Source organism: Diprion similis, chromosome 14 (assembly GCF_021155765.1).
Source record: "Diprion similis isolate iyDipSimi1 chromosome 14, iyDipSimi1.1, whole genome shotgun sequence".
NCBI lineage: Eukaryota > Metazoa > Arthropoda > Insecta > Hymenoptera > Diprionidae > Diprion > Diprion similis.
Window position 1 is genome coordinate 4,490,179 of NC_060118.1, and position 20,165 is coordinate 4,510,343.

The following is a 20,165-nucleotide window of genomic DNA, read 5'->3' on the forward strand; positions in this document are numbered from 1 at the left end:
AAATAAATTTTCATGAACTTTTCATTGAAAGCAATAGTCAGACATGTTTTTTTTAATCCCACCCCCATGTCAGTTCCCAATAGTTGAGTTCTAGAAAAAAATATCTGCGAAGAGTGAGAACGTTTTTTCATAAAATCATCTTATAATCCCACTGTGCAAGGAAACCATTACTTGGGTAAATTGTAATGTCATTAATTTATCAAATACTAGCCACAAGTGACCTGAGATCTGATAAAATAACTGGCTCTCTCTCACTCGAGGGTCGGGTGGCTAATATTCGATAAATAACCCTCTATCTGTTACCCTCTAAAACCTAAAAAAAATCAGATTTTTGTCAAGTATGTATTTCGTTTGCTTTAGCGGCGTACCTGAAAAATCACGGTCGTGTTCATACTGGAGAAAAACCATTCAAGTGTAGTGTTTGTGGAATGCAATTTTCACAAAGTCCACATTTAAAAAATCACGAACGAATTCATTCCGGTGAACGACCTTATCAGTGTGAAGTTTGTGAAAAAACATTTGCTAGACATTCAACGCTTTGGAATCATAGGAGGATTCATACCGGTGAAAAACCGTATCGATGCAATATTTGTGGTTCGGCATTCAACCAGGCTACTCACCTGAAAAACCACGCTAAAGTTCACACTGGTGAAAAACCACACAGGTGAGATTATAATAAAGGATTCAACTTACGTTAGAATAAATTATATATATGTACATGCTGCATGAGGATCTGGTAAGGCGATCCTTGAACACTTACGTCAGAGACCAATTCCCAGCAAGTAATTCAGTTGCAATACTTACAAGAAAACATAGTACGTCTGATGATCATTCGAAAGGACTGTATAGTAATCAGAACTAGCAATTCTCATGGTGTATATGTGTAACCGTTTCTGGCATGTCGATGTAGAGCAGAGAAATTCATAGACTTATCACAATGTTTGCGATTGTCTGAAAGAATGAAAAGTCTGTGTACGGCGTGAGTGTCAGGGGGCTGCTTCATCAGACCCTCGCGGTATTGGGATTGAAAATAAGGATTCTCAAATGAAGGATTGGCCATCACCCCTGCTGGATGTGGAATGGTTATCCGTCATTTGCGAGATACTCCCGGCATATTCCTAAGAACTCAATTGGCGAGATAAGCCTTCGCAGCGGAAAAAGATGAGCCGCCTACTTCCACTTCCATTAACATTAAATTCTTCTAAACATTTCCTATGATTGACCAATCCCACATTAATGGGCCCCCCAAACAAAAAGAATGACCTGCGCACTAGTGATTGAAGTTCGAACTGGCACAAGCTGTGTATTAGCTGACTGGTTTTGGATCCGGTTCATTTAGGTTCTGATATTCATGTAATGTGATGAAACCAATCACTTTTGGACGACCATATTGAGGCGCATCCTAGTGGATATATTCTGTTTTGAAGTACAGTTGAAGTTCATGCCTTTATAATGTAACTGTTTATTTTCAGGGGAACTTTTTATTTCGCAATTGTAGGATTGTCTGGAACACAGTAAACTCTAATAACGCAAAGAACCCTATTTTGCAAACATTAACCTCTGTTGTGCATCTGGGGTGTTAAACACACCATATGTATGTTCGACCGAAATTTTCGAATACATCATATATCGAATACAAGTATTCGGAAAACTTGTTCGACAATACGCGAAGGTTTTCTACACGTCAGGTGCACAACAAAGGTATTATCAATTGGGACAATTTTTCAGATATATTAATCTTTAAAAAGGTTTATAAAACTAATTAAGCCTTATTCAAGAAACTTCAAACAGTACCCGATAATTTTTTTTGAATTGAAATAATCAATGATGTGGCAATGAGAGACATTTCAAATTGCTGGAGTCGCTGACGCAATTACATTACAACATTACTGACTATGGGGTTAACTGCCTTAGAAAACTGGCCATATCTCTCACGAAATCTTATAAAGTTCTGTTAAATCCTATGAAATCTGGTGTACACAAATCTGGTGCACGGTCAATCCTACGTTATTAAGTTTAACCTCGTCTTTTCCATTAATAAAGCTCCGTGTAGCAAACAAAAGTCGAGTACATATATTTTTTTTTAATCAACAGGTGTGACATTTGTGAGATTGGTTTCTCAGATCGTTTTGCTCTGAAACGTCATCGTGCGATTCACGAAAAATATGGTCAAACAGCAAGAAATCAGAACAGTAACAGTGCAAACAGTGCGCAGCAAGCCAACACAAGCAATCAGCAACAACAACAGCAACAAGCTCAGCAACAAGGTCAACAATCCCAACAAGTTGTAGTTGTTAATTCAGCAACGCCGGTGACTGTTAGTCAAGGTCAAGGGCAAGGTCAAAGTCAAAGTCAAGGTCAGGCCGTTATGCTCGACGAGGTTTACAAATGTTAGGTGACCTTCCCAGAGCCAAAATGATTTGAATAATAAGTTTGAATTCTAAAGTGAAGTATTCTCAATTATTCTCTTCCAGTGATGAATACAGAAGACGAGATGGTAGATATTGGTCTACAGACGGCTGAATTGTGTGACACAATTTTGAAAACAGAAGACTTTGATGGTCTTGAATAATGAATAATTACTGATTAATTATTAACAGTGAAAAAGTAAAAGTCAGAGAATACGTATAGAAGATCGATTTACTATCAACTATCAAATCATGAACATTTCGATCTTCTATCCATTATTCAAAGCAATGAATGATAAATTGGTCTTGTCATGGTAAGTCGAATATTTTTCAATGTATATAAAATTAATCTTTTTTTAGTATCTCGGAGTAGGGAAATAACGTTTTCGACAGTGTAAACACTTTCTTTCTTTTCTTGGAACTTTCTTGACGCAGTTAGTGCTTTTTCTTAATTATCATTTTTATATAAAATAATTCGCGAAACCGATAGTTCTAACAAACTTTGTCATCTGCATAGGTTGTCATGTAATCATGTTGAGTAGGTCAAATGTCATCCACGGGGCTTCCACTGATGTATTTGATGAAAAACTAATTTTAACTGTTATAGATAATATTTATAAGAACAGTATTTGTAAGATTTACAACTAAAATAAGTTCTGATCAATTATTTTTCAACTATTTCCTTGCTGTTCAAACAACGTAAAGATAACATATAATTCCTGTAATTTCTCTAAACATATGTTTGTACACAATTGCACCTTCTACAACGTTAATTAATATGAAAAAAGACTGCACGTTGAAGGAATATTAAAAATTGATAACAGAAGTAATAAATCTACGTTATGTCGTTATACAGTTTCTTCCAAATATAATTCACCCACGTGATGTACAATTGAAGCAGGTTTTTCATTAATTTTACAGAATTTTGTCTTTCATAAACTTCGGTTTATTTATTTGATTTTTTTTTCTGCATTCCGTGTCTCCAGTTGTAAATTATGATCTCTTTTGTAATGATCGAAAGGTACAGGGGTTATGAACGTGAACGATTTGTACTGTCATTTTTCATGCCATAATAGTCGTTTTTGTGGTACATGTGCATAAAATAGAGATTTCTTGACGAGTGTAAAGTGCCACACAAGCTGAAGGTGAGTGCGAACTCATACGAGTCAAGAACTCCCTATAATAGCACATGTCAGAAATCCTATTTTCTGTGCTATTTCCTGTCAAAAATTACAAAGTAGTCGAGTTGTTGTCGGTGGTAGAGCAGCAAATTTTTTCAATGCTCTTAGTTTTGACATTTTTTAATTTGCAGTTAGATAATTTAATTCAAGTAATTTAAATTAAAATACAATAGCAAAAAGATCCAATTGAAGTTCCACGTACATACAACATAACATTCAGAAGGTGTTCTAAAATCAAAACATGTACATTTTATGCTTTTTCAGAATGAAATAAAATTCATTCTAAGTATATTATTACACGGAAGTTACAACCTGCATTTGATTTCTCCACAGAAGAATTAGTAGGCACGGATAAAAATTTGATTATCATATTCCCACAATTAAGAATTTTATGGACACTAAGAACAAGCTAAATTTATTTCAGTTTCCACGCATATCGTCATATGTGAATCATGAAGCTGCGGATACTACTTACAGAAGATAGGTTTTGTGCTCTTGAAAATCATAAACAAGATTGAAATTTACTTTTGAATAACATAATTTTAAAACTTTACTTACTTGTCATGCAGTCATGGAGATTTGAAAGTATTTATTTTTCTTTTCAATCAATTCTAATCTACAGAAGAAACGGAAAATTTTTTGCTCTCAACTTCCTTCTCTATTACAAAAAAACAACCAAAAACGATTGTGATACCTTCAATTTCTAGACCCTCTATATGATATTCGTACAGCAATTACTGCTGTTAGTACTGATGTATGAGAATCAAATTATGTCCCATTTTTATCTGCAGTGTGTGTATGAGTTCAGTTTCCTTCCCAATAGTACGACTTATTTGAAGTTGCTGGAATTTGGACTTCGTAGGTTTGGTTACTAAAATTTTACAGAAAATTGCGTAATTACACGCCTTTGTGAGAAGAGTATCTCGTGTTCCTAAACCATTGTTATAGTATCAGCAGCAATATTTAAGAAAATGATCGACATTCACAAGTATAGCTTTGCCTTTGTATATCATTTTAATTGGAAAATTCTAAATATTAACTTACCGCAATGAACAATAATACCAAATGTCAATTCATGATTAATGTCGAAAACATGCTGGATTTTGATGTCAGTAATATAGACGAGTATGATATGGTAATTTCTATACTCCGTAAATATTCCGACTACTTGTATCAACATCGACTGACATTTTACCTCCAGAAATCAGCACTGACTTTGAAAATAGGATATCGATGCGACTCAGTGGGGCTCCTTTGTTAAATAACCTTCTAATGAAAATATTGTAGCAAATGGCAATTAATATGTACGTAATATGCAATGACCACACATTATCCTAAAAAAGATGTGGGCGTGTGTGTGTGTATATATAGATATATACACACACATACATGTAAAATTATAAAAATTGCAATATCAATATTAGTTTATTAATAACAGACTTTCGTTGCTGTTTTACAAATCTAGAATAATTGGGCTCTGACATATGGAATACACTAGAATATAGTTTGTAATAATAGTTTGATAAGTTAGCCTTATATTGATTTTTATATTCACAATTGTTATAGTTATGGCAATGTACTATGACTTGACTCACAAACATTCACTATACGATTGTCAGAATTATAGAATTAAAGACGATCAATCACCACATGCGATGATGTCGAGTAGCTTTAATATCACTATCCGAATGAATATATAGTTAAATGTACAGTTAAAACATCGAAAAAGTAAGATAATTTCTTAGTTTGTACAAGTATAACTACATTTATGATCAATTTATGAAACGTCGGATTATGTATCCAATACCTACGATGATATTTTTTTAGATTTTAACCGGTCGCCTCTAAAAAGATCGGCCAAAACTTTCGAATTCCAACTTGATTTTTTTTTCTTATTCAGGTCAAATCAACAATATCTGTATTTCTCTTCATCATATGCAACTCAACACAAATATTCATGATAAAATTTCACAGAATGGACAGATAATCTTGCATTGTGTTTATTCATAATGAAAACAAAAGGGAAAAAAAAACAGAGCGGAACTATCAATTCTGAAGTGAAGGTCTCAGTGTTTGAAATATGGATGCGTTTTTTTTTTTTTTTTTTTTAAATCCCACCGTCGAAATTTTGATTAAGCCATGGTGACTCGCCTCATATTCGGTCTCTAATTTTTCTTCTGTAATTAATCCCAATATTTTCTGGCGTAAGAATGTAGGGTGAATGTGTTTAGTCGTTAGCTACTTCAATAAGCAGGCTCAGTGGATGGTCACTCTTAAACCAAAAGTTGGCCACAGCTATTTGATTACGGAAATTTATTCCATGTTAACTCATTAACTAAACAATTGCGTTATAAAAAAGCACATATTAACTAACAAAACCATATACATTATTGCGCTAAAAATGTTTGATTACAAAAACTACTTATAAAAACTGATATAAAGGATGATAAGTATGGATCACAGACATATATTACAGAACTGGCAACTCCCCTATTGTTGGCTAGTTTCGCGTTGTATCGTCGTTTTGACTGTAGTGAGCTGACATTCACTTCGCTTGTATGATAAACATAAGCATGCAAACAATGTGAACAAACGAAACAAACAGACATCAAAGTACATTTGATCTTTCAAATACGGTTAACAGTGTGGTTACCTTCAGTTCTCATTTCAGGAGAATACGTTCTACAGAATCGTTTCTACAGAATAGTATTCTAGTTTCACACATCCAACACAATACCCGTTCGACACAACACATACATAAATTTAACACAAATAATTTAAATTAAATTGAGTCAAAATTTACCAAATTGACAATTAAATGTATGATGCTGATGATTCGATGATTGCTCTGAATAAGCGTTGCGTCAAACATAATCTGTAGAAAAATATTCAGAAAAATTCATGTAGAAAAACATTCTATAAAGCAATTCCCCTGTAGAATAACTCATGCAGGATTATTTCTGATGTCAATCTCGAATTTCTTTCTGTAGGAGAATATTCTGTAGAATCGAATCGCATTCAACCAAATAAGTGGCTAACCATTTTCAATCTGAGCCAGTACCACTAGCACATTCACCTTATATACAATTGTTTTTTATTTTATATCTGCATTTTGGATTCATGTTAACTCTAATTTAAAGAAGTGTAAGAAGCTGATCTTATCCTATCAGCAAAGTTTTACGTTCTCTGTCAAGTATTTTACATACCCCTTATATGTTTACATGCATAGGCAACTGTTATATCTGATAATGATTTGTAAATTAAATATTATAGTTAATTTAGATGGTCGTAATGCCTGTTGCAGTATTTGGGTTAGAATGGTAGTTTCCTACACTTTATTTTTTCTTAACGTTGCTTACATTGGCATACCAGACAACAAATTTGTCAATAATCTTTTTTCTTAAGTCAAGGTTTTTTGAAGACAGAATCTTTACATTCCAGGTTGAGATGTATGCTTACGACTAGAAGGACCACATCTTTCATTTTGATGGGCACAAATTTAATCTATTCACAGCTCCTCTACTTTTTATCGTAGATTCTCAAAATGTCGTGAATTTTAACACTATACAAAATTCATGCCATTTATGACACCTGTAAAAAAAACCTGTAAGTTCTACTGGGTGATTTCCAAACCTGGTCCTTCTATTCTTAAGGAAGTCAAATTCAAGCCCGCTAGTTAACAGAGCCTAATGCGTTGACTGAAGATATGTAAAAAGGCTCAGCCCTCGGCTAATATTGCTTCTGGTTGGGTGGTAATTCTCTTGCTCTGCACTTACCGATCCATCTTATAGGATCTCAATGTTAAATTCAGTCAGCATAGCAGAATCCTTCAATTTTCTCTCAACCCTTCATCCTCTGTTACCATACCTTTAACCGCGAAGCAAAGTCTATAAGGGTAGCAGTCTTTATAGATCTTCAGTCAACAACTGATGTGGTCATGTAACCATATAGGCATATCGCTCGTGCTATAACTGTCGTGACTACCAATGAAGTCAAAACTTATTTAGTGATCTGTGAGTCCCAGAAGAACATTAAGAACATCTATCTGCCGAACAATTCGGCTCCGTATTGCACAAGTTTCATCATCTGATTGAAACATATGAAAATGAATTTCGTTACTTTTGTTTGAACCACCGTGAAATCCGCTTATAACGCAAACTGTGAGAATTCATTTTCCTACTATTTCATTGAACCAGCTTGTTCTTTCTTAAGTGCCAATCCAATCTATCGAAGCATTAATACAATTATTTATATGAGTAGATTGTATTTTTGTCTCTGAAAGATGTGTTTTGAATCAGTAATATCTTAGCCTATTTCACTAAACAAATATTTCATTAAAAGCTAGAAAATATTGGAGGTTTATGCATAGAAACGAAGAAATTGCCATCAATTTTAACCGAAATAATCTGTGGTTACAATCGTGATATCTCTACATTTCTGAACAGTGGTTGCATGTATTAAGACTTCAGACTTTTTCCGATTGTTGTAAATTTTCTCAACTGTACTATTCCTGTTATACATATACTCTCATGAAATTTCTCACTTTTTTATGCAACAAAATTTCCGTTGTCGGATTACTCAAAACTTGATATTATAATTGAAAAAATGTTGTAAAAATAACCATATCATTTCAAATTTATTTGACGCGATCAGGTTGAGATAAATATATGAATGTAAACTTTATCTGCTCTACGTGAGTAAATTGATGAGAGTATATTTCGAATTGCAGTTAATTCTGTAGGTCTCAGTAAATTTTGAAATCTCGTTGGTACTGCAACATACTAAAATAAAATGCATCCAAAATTCTGGTACAAAAATTCTACAAAGCTATATGTTGGCAGGAAAATGAACTTGTGTGAATTTTCATAGACTTGCATTAAAAAATTCAACTGTGTATATGACAATGCAGGCCACAATGCAGATATTTACTTGACTGTATTTTAAAGGTAAACCTCCTGTATTTTCAATTCCTGCATTATTCTGAATACAAGCTTACCTTGAAAGTTAAATAACTTCTCGTTCTAGGATTTCATTCCAAGAATAATTATTTATATGTCGGTGACAGCATAACCTAATGTATAAGTCGAGTATGAGATTTTCTAATTATATCTAAGACCAAATACCTTGAATTATATTCAGAACAATTCATCAATACACGAAGATTTGGAATTTTCATTGAAACCAAAATATTTATATCAAGGAAACATCTCCCGATGTTATTCATGCCCTGACCCACTTACGTGAGACATTTAATTCGCAATAAATTGCAATTTTTTTCATCTATGATTTCATAGTCAAAGTCACGAGAATCCCATAATAGTAGATGAAGTCATTGAAACGAAGGAAATTTTTCAAGTAGATCTGACTTTAACCAATGTTTGATGTAATATTTCTAATTTGTTAACATTTGTCCAGCGTGAAATGGCAGGTTCCGTAGAAGAATTGGACAATGTATGAATATAGGATTCATAATAATTGACGGTGCCGGGATCGGGGAGGCGGGGCAGTAAATATGTAAAAATTTTTATTTGACACGTATATTTTCGAATGATACAAGTCTGGACTGTTTTGAAGAACAGCTTTAAAACATTCCTTGTGCATACTCTTTTATCACGCAAGGGTGATATTTATTTGGAAGATACATAGAACAACTGTTATCTCAAAACTTGTGGAATGAATGTTAGATTAAATTTCTTTTTGTATTACAATAGTAGTAAAAACAAAAATTTTATGAACCTATTCGAGTTTGCGTGCAAAATTCACTAGTATGAAGAATTTATTTTTTGTGCATCATTGAGAATCAATGTGTCACACATTTTTACTGTTATCAAAGGCCTATCGGTGACAGTCAAAATCGCAACCAATTACACGAATAAATTTTTTGATACTGTTATTGGGCGAAACAAAAATGTTTGGGTATACTGGTTGACATTGCCTACAAAATTCTACTGGCTGCAGCCTTATCAGGTAAGTCATGTGTAAACTTTGATAATAGGCAATATAAGTGATACACTTACACTTTACAATATACATTAACAATAAACTTCTTTTTGATAGCAGTGAATTTCTGTAAACTAGATACAATTTGTTCTTCATAGATTATTGAATCTTTGATCGGTCAAGACTAACTATAGCATGCCCATGAAGATGTTTTCTTACATCGTAGAGCATAGTCTGGTTATTGACTGCATGTTTCCGCTCCTCATCTGGCCATGCGAAAGTGACGGATCGCCCTGCTTTAACACAAGCACTATGGACAGCTATGTTGTAATAAGGTTCGATAATGCCATGGTATTTACACTCTTATAATTGGCATGAACCAGACTCTTTTCTCTTCATACGTCAAAAAGAAATCAGATGGGCTTAAGAATAAAACAATATAATTATGTGCATTAAGTTGCCGTTCAAGTGAAAGATTTAACAATAACTCTGTAGATACTATAAACCAAGAACTTTGGTACTTACTAAAGACTTATACGATTCAGTTAAACTAGCTAACGAAGATGTGAATTAGCTGGTTAGTATATTTCAACTGGTTAAAATGATTTTCTTGATGTCAAATTTTTGGTACAATTTCAAACTTTTCTCACAGATTTTAAGTGGATTTGTAAATGTTTCCATCTCATAGTAAGTCAGTTCCCAGGATTGTAAATTTTCAGGTAGTGTATGTATATGGATAATTTCACGGCATATACATATCGATATACTGGAATGTTGATATTATCCAGAGAAGAATATCAATATTTATTCCGATATTTACCTTGCCGATATTGGTTACAAACACTAAAAGTTGCCTGGGTGTTACTGCGCATTTTTTAGTGGAAAATATTCACAAAAATGTAACAAGTGGCGTCACCAAATTAGAGTAACGTCATACCTCTGAGAACATTCAAAATTGGCTATTGCAAGTGGTTATAGGAATGTAGGTATGAGCAGTATTTTAGACGTTGTTTGTGATAGTGCTGCAAATATTAAGGAAGCAGTTGTAGATTGTTTTGGTGCAGAGAAACAATTTGCCATGCTTTGCGCATCTGTTTAATTTAATACATTCTAAAATTATTCAAAAAGATCAAATCAATAGCTCATTGTGTAATAAAGTTGAAGTTATTGTGGCATTTTTAAAAAAATCTGTGGTTGCTAAAATGTGTTAAAGCAATTACTATGACATGCTAACCAGATTTGCAGAATTGGTGAATAAACTTAGTGTTATACTTTTCGAGTCTGTTCATACTCCGGAAATGTTAACAGCATGCTTAACTTCAGACAATCAGAAAGTTCACTGATTTGTGAAATCCCTTTAGAGGCAACTTTACTAGTGTTGGGGGAGAGTTATGTTATAGCGAGCCAAATTATACCGGTAGTCAAGTCATTGAAATATAATTTAGACATATCTGTAACAAACACGGCATCAGGGTTTCGTTGGAAGAATCTTCTTGAAGAATTTACAAAGAGATTTGAAATTATAGAACAGGTAACTCTATTACTGGTGGCAACTATTTTGAAACAACGACTTCGGAAAATTCAATTCGCAAATATTTTGACATTGCAATAATCGAGGCTCCAGTGCTATCGCTAAAATAACAAAAATACTCATAACTCCTTTCTCTGAACAATTTTTATATGAAAATAATAGCAAAGTTAAAGATACTCCAACTGCAATGGATAGTTTTTGGTTTTCCCACGACAATTTGATTCCATGTAAATAAAATTGAAAGAGCTGGAGCGCTAGCTCGTGATGGTATGGTCGATGAATAGAAATATTATCGACATTTTAAACCAACATAGCCAATCAAAGCTCCACAAACTGGTAATAACATATTCGTATATTACTGCTAGTTCAGTTTCGTCCAACTTTTTATTTTCGCTCGCTGGTCTTGTCATGACTGGTCTGCATAATAGGCTGATCAGTCAACATTTACAAATATTGCTATTTTTTAATTCGAGAGGATTGGTGTATCTCATGGATGTATAAACAATTAATCGTTTTTTTTTTACATTTAATAAACTAAAGAGAAGTGTATATGTTTTCTGTTTTTTATTTTATGATACCGGATAAAAATATGCGAGATATCGATATATTGAAATATTGATATTGAAACTCCGATATTTTAGTTTATTTTATTGATTTTATTCTGAATTAGTCACACATTTACTACGCTTATGCACATTGAAAGTCTTATTTTGTCCGTTGACGCACCTGCGCAGCTGTTGAATAGCTTAAATTGGTAAGCTTCAGTAAGCTTGGTTGCTTAGAGCATGCAGACATGGAGGAACGTACACCAAAGGTACCTGCTAGCCGATCGAAGTATTTTTGTATTTTTTATCGCCTCTACGTGGCATTCCTACTTAGTAGTACCACTATAGGGGGATGGGGGAGCACAGAAGGCTGTGGGTGGGAGGTACTGTGGTGTGCGTATACACGGTGTGCTTAAGAGTGCATCTTCTTTCTCAAAAAAAGGTTCTCTCTCGCACTGGACTGGATTTAAGTAAGATGTGTACCAACGGCGCCAAAATACCGTACATCGGTGGTGATTAATTGTTGTGATGCTGAATCTGTGTGGGGAAACAATGAGCGGAACTTTAAACGAGTCGCATTACTACTATACATGATGGCATTAGCGATCAGGGTAGTGTTCGCTAGAAAACTAATTCCCTAACAATATAGGGATTTCTTTGGACAGTTGGTACACATCTCATTTGAAGGCTTTAACCTCGAAGAAAGGGGCGTGTCGTAGGAGTTCTAGGTACACCTTAGAGCATATGCTCTAAGGAAATGATACAAGATGTGAGTCGAGAGTTTGTCAATCACCTTCAAGTGGAGCGTGGAGGTCGCGTACTTCTCCTTGGATCTCTTCTCCGTCTCCTTCCGAAGGCGCACGGACGAGCGTCCGAGCATCTTTTACTTACGAAATTACTGCAATCACTAGTTTATTTATTTAATACAAAAAGACTCACAATCTAATTCGAGACAACGATATCAAAATACGACATCATACAGGAACTTGAATAGACATGGGCAATAGCCATAGGTATAGGCATTCTAACACAGGCGGTCATAAAGGCTCAACGACGTGGTCAATAATTAAAAATAAGGTAAAATAAGCCATAAGAAAACACAAAGCACGGTATAAAATTATATAAACGGTCGGTAACGAGAAGGGAAAACCAAATAGAACTCGGGTGTTCGCAACGTTGACAAAAACTCGCTTACATGAAAACTGAAAGAAAATAGGTAGTATAGAACCTCAAAAAACGGGAGGATACAATAGGCGAAACGATGAAAGAAAAGGATACTGTCAAGATAACCCAAAGGTAGAAGGAAAATTTGAGGTGGACAAGATCAGGCTCTACGACGGCTTCCACAATTCGCTCAGTTTAGACAAGATAATGGGAGAATGGAAGGGTCGTATCCAATAGATGAAACACAAGAAACGCAGGTGAAAAGGTAATAGTATCCAGTTTATTGACAATAAGCAAGAGATTGAGTTCAGTCGAAGGATTCAAGAAAAGTAATTACATCCAGAGAGAAAGGTGAGAGTGAGAGTTGAGAGATCAACGAGACAGGTATTCGTGTGATAAGCGACAGATAGAGATGCTGGTGGTTCGCGATACTATTACTATGAGTTCGTATCGAACAACAAGGCTTAAAATGATCAGATAATAGTAGGCTAGCATGCAATGCACAATCTAAGATCACTAAAAGTAAATGCTGATAATTCAGGCGTAAGCGGGTAAAACGTAGGGAGAGAATAGTATTATCATATTTAACAAAAGCGGTCAAGATAATTTCTACAGAGAGCAGTAAAAAATTGTAAGCGATACAGGAATGCAAGACATGGGAGAAGTCAGTTACGAAAGTTGTCGTATGATAGAATATCGATCCATCAAGCAATGCGTAGAAGCGGTTGCATCAGCCGCTTCGCGCCATGTGCGAGAGGATCGGATCCATACCACGGTCGTATGTAAGACCGTGGTCCATTGAAGATAGCGATCCGACTGGCGATACTGCGGCATCGATATCCGAGAGGTGCGGATCCTCGCTACGCTAATGTTCTCCCTGCCGACTATTTCTCCTGCGCGGCAGCTGGTGACTAGTTCAAAAGAGCTGTTGTGCCGAGACATGCTGGGGCGTTGGTCTTCGCCTTGGTTCCTCACGCAGGGCCCACCAGTTTCACGTGGTCCAGCACTTACTCGTTCTGGGCTTGTGATCACGCTAGGATCGTCCGATGAAACGTGCGTATCGCACAAACACGTCCGTATTTGATAGCCGACGGAATAGCAGGCGGTATAGTTGGTTCAGCTCCTGGCAGATAAGTCTAGCCGATTGGAGGTCCACATTGGTGCGCACCATGTATCGTGCAACCAGCTGACCCTATCCGCAAACCTTGTAGGCAGCACCCACGCCGAGTCGGAGTGGCGGTATTCCGTCCTCTGTGGTTCACGGTATATGTCGCTGTTGAGCCGGCCCATGACTTCTACGATATGATATCCAGTTCTCTCGAAGAGACGTTCTTGCAGATAGTTATCGTAATGTGACAGAAAAGTATAAAATGTATGCGTTCGCTTATCAGTATCGAAAGCAGGTAATTCACTATTATTTGATGAAAACAATATTTAATAAGCTACAAAATGGCAAAAAGATTGCCGTATATTATGAAATAGAACGGAATAGATTTGCATATGATTATAATTTTCTTGAAACTAAAAATTCTGTATATCCGAAAAGCCTAATATCGTATGTTCCACCAAGGATGCGTAAAATCTGTGCATGCTGCCGTAGGTATATTGCTAAATTGATATGCAGAAATGGCAGAAGTTCCTTCCCAATTGATCAGAGTGCCATTTTCACTCAGTAATCTTATCGATAATAAGAAATGTGTTGGTCGTCGGGAATTTTGCAAGTCGCCGTAGAGTACGATCAGACTCCAACGTACGTGGCCGTTGGTCGCACGGATGAAATTGCGAATTAACCCTTCAATCTCAAACCAGTCCTCACCAGGTACGTAACCTCCAGCCACGGAAGCTCCTCGATTCAGCCGAGGACTTTGTGGAGCGAAATTATATGTAGCTCCTGGACCGCCTAAGGAATCTGCCAAAAGATGTCCTGCTTCATCATCTCCTTGCCGGTCCATTCGTCTCATAGATCGGTGCACTTCGGTAGATATATCCTGTCTCGCATTACCTATATGTCTTCTATATATTGTAGCTTCCATAACCACTGTTAAATCGATAGCGGTATCATGATTACTATCCGCGTAAACTCGAAAACTCGAGTACGAAGTTACGGCAATTGTGGGACTCGTAACAAATGCTGTATGATAAAAGTCGTTATTTCTAACATCGGTAACATATTCTTCGACGAAATTCAATCCTCTACATTCAACGTTGCAAGTGCTATTATTAATTTGCCTTTTTGTTCGTCGCCATCCAACGGTATATTCTGCTGCATTGCAATATTTTCGTCTATCGGTTGAAATAAGACGGAATGAGGGTTCTTGTATCAATTCTTGAATAAACCAATAATATGCGCTAAGACCATAGAAATATTGTCTTCCATCAATTTGAAACGAAAACGACAGGGCATAATAGTTTTCCCACCAATCATTTGTTTTCTCAGAACCCATTTTACCACCTGGTAACAATTCTTTGATAAACCAATGTTTTTGACCAGGATACACACCATAAAAATAGGATTTGCCGTGCATACTAATCGGAAGATACAGTATATGATTTGACGTCCAATGCCCGTTGTTGGTTTCTTTACCCATTTTACCATAAGGTAAAATTTCCTGAATAAACCAATATGTGTCCTCGAGGCAATAAAAATATTGACGGCCGTGTATGGAAAATGGGAATCCCAAGGTGTAATAATCATTCCACGATCCACTATCAGTTTGCTCACCCAATTGTCCATTGGTTTTCAATTTTTTAATGAACCAAGTCCTACCGGTCAGACTAAATACATAATGCTCACCACCAACGTTAACTGGAAATATTATGGTGGGTAGCGATGGCCAGTATCCTCTGTCGGTTTCAGCTCCCATTACTCCGTTCGGTAAAATTTCTTGGATAAACCAATAGTAGTAGTCATTGATACAATAGATGAATTGTCTACCGTTGATGTTATATTGGAATGCCTTGGCATAATAATATTTGAATGAACCGTGGCTCGTTTCCTGACCCATCCTTCCATTACTTCTCAATTCTTGAATGAACCAATTGCTTCCATGTATACCAAAAAAATAATTTTTGCCTCCAACCGTGAGTGGTAAAGAAATGCTGTGTTCTGTAATCCATTGTCCATTTTGAGTTTCTGCACCGAATTTGATATTGATACGAGATTCAACACAATTAATAATACCAACAGTCGTTAGAAGGAGTGTTAAAAACCGCAACATTTTTGAAACGTCTTTTCACTAATGATCGTTCAAATCCGTTTCCACACGATTTATATACGGTCGGCGCTAGATAGATAGCGTTTCACTATAAAGCCATCCCAGCGATTTCCCCTCCATACGCACGATCACACACGCAAACGCTGCATGATTAAGAACTGCAAGACACTCCAAGAATTTTTCGGGTCTCACGTCTATCTCGTTGACGTCGAACACCGCGGCTCTTGCGCCACCCAAGAGCAATCGGCTCATTACTTAGAGCATATAGTAGATGGAGGGAGCCTTCTGGCCGAAAAGCGTGACGACAGAAAGGGAATGAGTTTTTTGCATTTTACTCAAATCTGGAGGGTGACCGGACCAAACGGACTTCAAATTCGGATTCAGCGGGTCGAAATACTAACATGTCCGTAGGTGGGTCCGGTCAAAAGTACAGACAACTTTTTTTTTGTGTGCCGGTGTAATTGGCGAATATTAGATAATAAGCCTTAGAGCATATAGGCATGGCTTCAACAGATGACTGATAGCAAATTTCAGAGCAAAAAGCTATCAGGATAATATTTCTCTGGATAGTGATACAAAAATAATAAAATGAGCGCGCGATGGTTTTTAAACGACACTCGGTGATCGATTACGGTGGCACGTCGACAAATTTGTGTCCACACCACGGTGTAAGAATAATAGGTGGTCCGGCTGGGGCTTGGTGGCTGTGATTATTTTAGCATAATTCAGTGCTTGGCCACCAGACGGATACGTGTCGCAAGGGTCAATTGTAAACAATTATAGCACACACAGTGTTCGAAAAAGAGGAGATGAGGGTGTCATGTATATTAAAATTTGAGCAAAAGTTGCAGTTGCCAACATAAAATAACAATAATATCAAATTATAAAATATATAAAACATGTAAAGTAATATAAAATAAATACGAGTAAACTTATGAGGTTGAAATTCATAACGTTGCCGCAACAGAATGATTGATAAAAGTTTGAAATTTTCAAACACACGAAATTATACGATAAAATTTTCGAAGTTTAGTCAAACATTATGTGTCTCACTTATTTTGCAATAACAATATTTGAGTCACAAAATTGTGCCTTTTTTCAATATTCTATTGCAGCAACGTTACGAATTTCCTGTTAAAAACTACGTACTCATCAACCTTGATAATTTTCTCTTTTCACGGCTCTGCTTTAAAATGTCCCGTGTATGAATTTTTGCCCATTGTCGCATTCTCATCGTTATAGATTAGTGCATGATATATGACACAATTTCATCCTTGTGTTGTTCGCAAGGAAATGAAAAGCTATAATTCTATATGTCAGACACAGTCGATTCATATACAGATCAATTTTCAGATTCTATGTGCTTACAAAAGTATTTCTCGATCGCTGATAGAAGAGAAAACAGAAAAATATTGCTATGAATTAAACCACCTCGGGTTTTCATATTAATTAATTCTGCTTCGCTGAGAGTATCATTATCTTTAACAGACTGAAAAGCTTTCTGACATACTTGACACTTATTTTGTTTTCTTAATTTGCGACACAAAAATCCGGTTACATAATATATTATGCAATTGACAACCGAAGCCGACGCATAATCATGGTCAAACCTGACAATATCTTCGCATTCCCATTCTGTTGTTTGGATAATGGAGTCTAACTTTGTCTTTAATTCTTGCAAATGTTTTGAAATGTGTGTAGTATCCTTTTTGAAAATCATTGGGTAATCTGCCGATGAAACTAAAGGCTTGTGCATATCTTCTTGTACTGTACAATTTCCAAATTTCGGGGGTTTCAACAGTTGATATATTGATATCAATTTATAAAGTTGCAAAAATGAAGGAAGCGTAGGGTGGTCATTGGCAGCTCCTGCTTGCCGAATGATCCCAAAAAATTGCTGCAATATAGATTAGATACTATTTTCTAATGAGGCTGAAGTTAGTAACGTGAACGGAACGAAACATCAGGGAAAAAATCACTTTTTTACAATTTTAGTATGACTTGTAAGGAGTCGGTATTCCAAAAACCTTTTTCAAAACTACACCAATACGAGCAATTGAGTCTTTCCATTTGTTATACAAATAAATTTCTTTCGGAACGTTGAAAAAAGATATGTTCTTCCCATACGCGTCTGAAGCACGTTGATGACAGACACAACAAGTCTTGACCATATTTAAATGTATTCTTATCTAAATAAATAATAAATAAATATTATATCGTTGAACACCGTTATCGTTGATTATATTCACGATTTATATTTCAATGGTTATACCTCCTCTGTTGTGATTGAAACTTAGAGCATGAAACCTAACGTGCCGCCATTATTGTTTACAATTGGCCCTTGCGACATGTATCCGCCTGGTGGCCGAGCACTGAATTATGCTAAAATAATCACAAGCCTTAGCATTGCGGGGATAGGGCAGCCGGACCACCTATTATTCTTACACCGTGGTCCACACCAATTATCTCTGCAGGCTGTCGGGTATCATCGGGTATCATCGCCCCGGGTATCATGCTTGAGCAGTTCTTTACGCAGCCTATAATATTCTTCGAATAACGCACGCAGTTTCTACCACACGCAGCTTTGTTATCCCCTAGACGTCAGGCCAATTTGGCCCAGACTTCACCGAGCGGTTTTCGCTGCAGCTGATTTTTCGAGTCGATGCTCGTTGGCAAGTGTAACATGAAATTTATGGTTGATAGAAATAATTGTTGAATAGTCCAATTACTACGCAGCCAAAGTCATCTCTCACTGTAAAGTCGACATCTACATCTACAGTTTTTATCATTCTTTACAAAAGAATTCGCAAACGATAACGTGGTACGTAAAACTTCGTCCGGTACATCTGAGATTACACCTTCGACATCATTATAGTATTTCTTTACTATTTTTTGTATAATAAAAATTGATTAACATAAGTAAAATGAATAAAGAATCTTATAAGTATGAGAACTTTCGGTTTTGCTAATGATTACAAGTTAGACTTCGAGTTTTTCTGATTGGTACAAAGTTCGAACTCATATGAAAAATATTCGTGAAATAGAATATCTTTCTGCTCATTGGTATTAATTGCAATTAATATTTTGTCAAATATTAGTTCAAGTAACGTCGAAAATTGGCATACCTCGAAGTGCTCCATACGTCATAAAAAAAATTTTCCTTCGATATTTGAAATAATTCTATAGAACTTTTCCCGTAGCATAGGAAAAAACGTGTTATCAAATTTTTAATCTACTGATTAACTATTAGAATATGCGATTAATTTGCAAGAACCACTCAAAATAGAAAAGAGATACATCGTAGGTACGTTGTTAAGTCGAAGGTACCTCCTAGGCTTTCAATCAAAGTAAAATAATCGATTTCTTAATATTCACTTTACTTTCATAGACAATAGATACGGGTATATGCAAGACCGTCCAATAATATACATTGCGTCTTGGGAACAGAGGCTCAAGCGATGGTCCGAAACCCAGGTATAATGCGTATAAACGTTTTTTCCTTTTCTTGGTGTTTTAAACGAATATTTCGCGACCAAATGTTGGATAATAATCTGAATTATACCTTCAAAATCCAAACTTCCTTACAACATTTCTACGAGACTTTCTAGCATTGTCCCTGCTGCATTGACTGAGGTGCTGTTCCACGGACTGTAACGCCCGAAACGCATCGAGCATTATAATATCTACTAATTCCCAAAATTCATGGTTAGCATGTACGATCGAAATTCATCTTCTTTATAAATCATCACAATTTTCTGTTGAGCTACACTCCTGGAATCGGAAGCTGTAAGATTCACGACGGACCAGAGACTTGGAATGCAGCACGACTTACCTGTAAAAAGGAAGATGGCCACCTAGGAGTTATAAATTCCGTACATCGATATCGATAAATATCGATGTGTGTCGTCTAGAATTGATATATTTACGTTGATTAGGTCAAAAATTGATGCAAATATGAAGCTATGCTTTGTTTTACTCCGAACCTCTGAACTTATTCAAACAGATATGCCGGCGAAGATAACCCGCAGTTGCGACATATTTGTTTTGAAATGTGTTATGCAGTTACATGATTGGAGTTATGTTCGTCACACTGGCTGCAGTGAGGCAAAAATTGCTCTGCCCTACCTTGTGAGTAGTTTTGGTTCAACATTTTTGTGTTGAGAGCTTATCCAGCTTTTGAG

At 35.9% G+C, this 20,165-nt stretch overlaps 1 protein-coding gene across 5 annotated transcripts in view; it reads left to right on the forward strand.

The window, feature by feature from the left end:
• LOC124414993 (zinc finger protein OZF-like) overlaps positions 1–5,043 on the forward strand; it is a 43,932-nt gene extending 38,889 nt beyond the window's left edge. For all 5 annotated transcript variants that reach the window (XM_046896210.1, XM_046896206.1, XM_046896205.1 and 2 more), the window contains 3 exons: positions 361–664; positions 2,095–2,357; positions 2,475–5,043. In XM_046896210.1, the coding sequence (XP_046752166.1) occupies positions 361–664; positions 2,095–2,357; positions 2,475–2,572 (665 nt within the window). In that variant the 3' untranslated portion in view covers positions 2,573–5,043. The remainder of the gene's footprint in view (positions 1–360; positions 665–2,094; positions 2,358–2,474) is intronic.
• Positions 5,044–20,165: the final 15,122 nt, after the last annotated feature.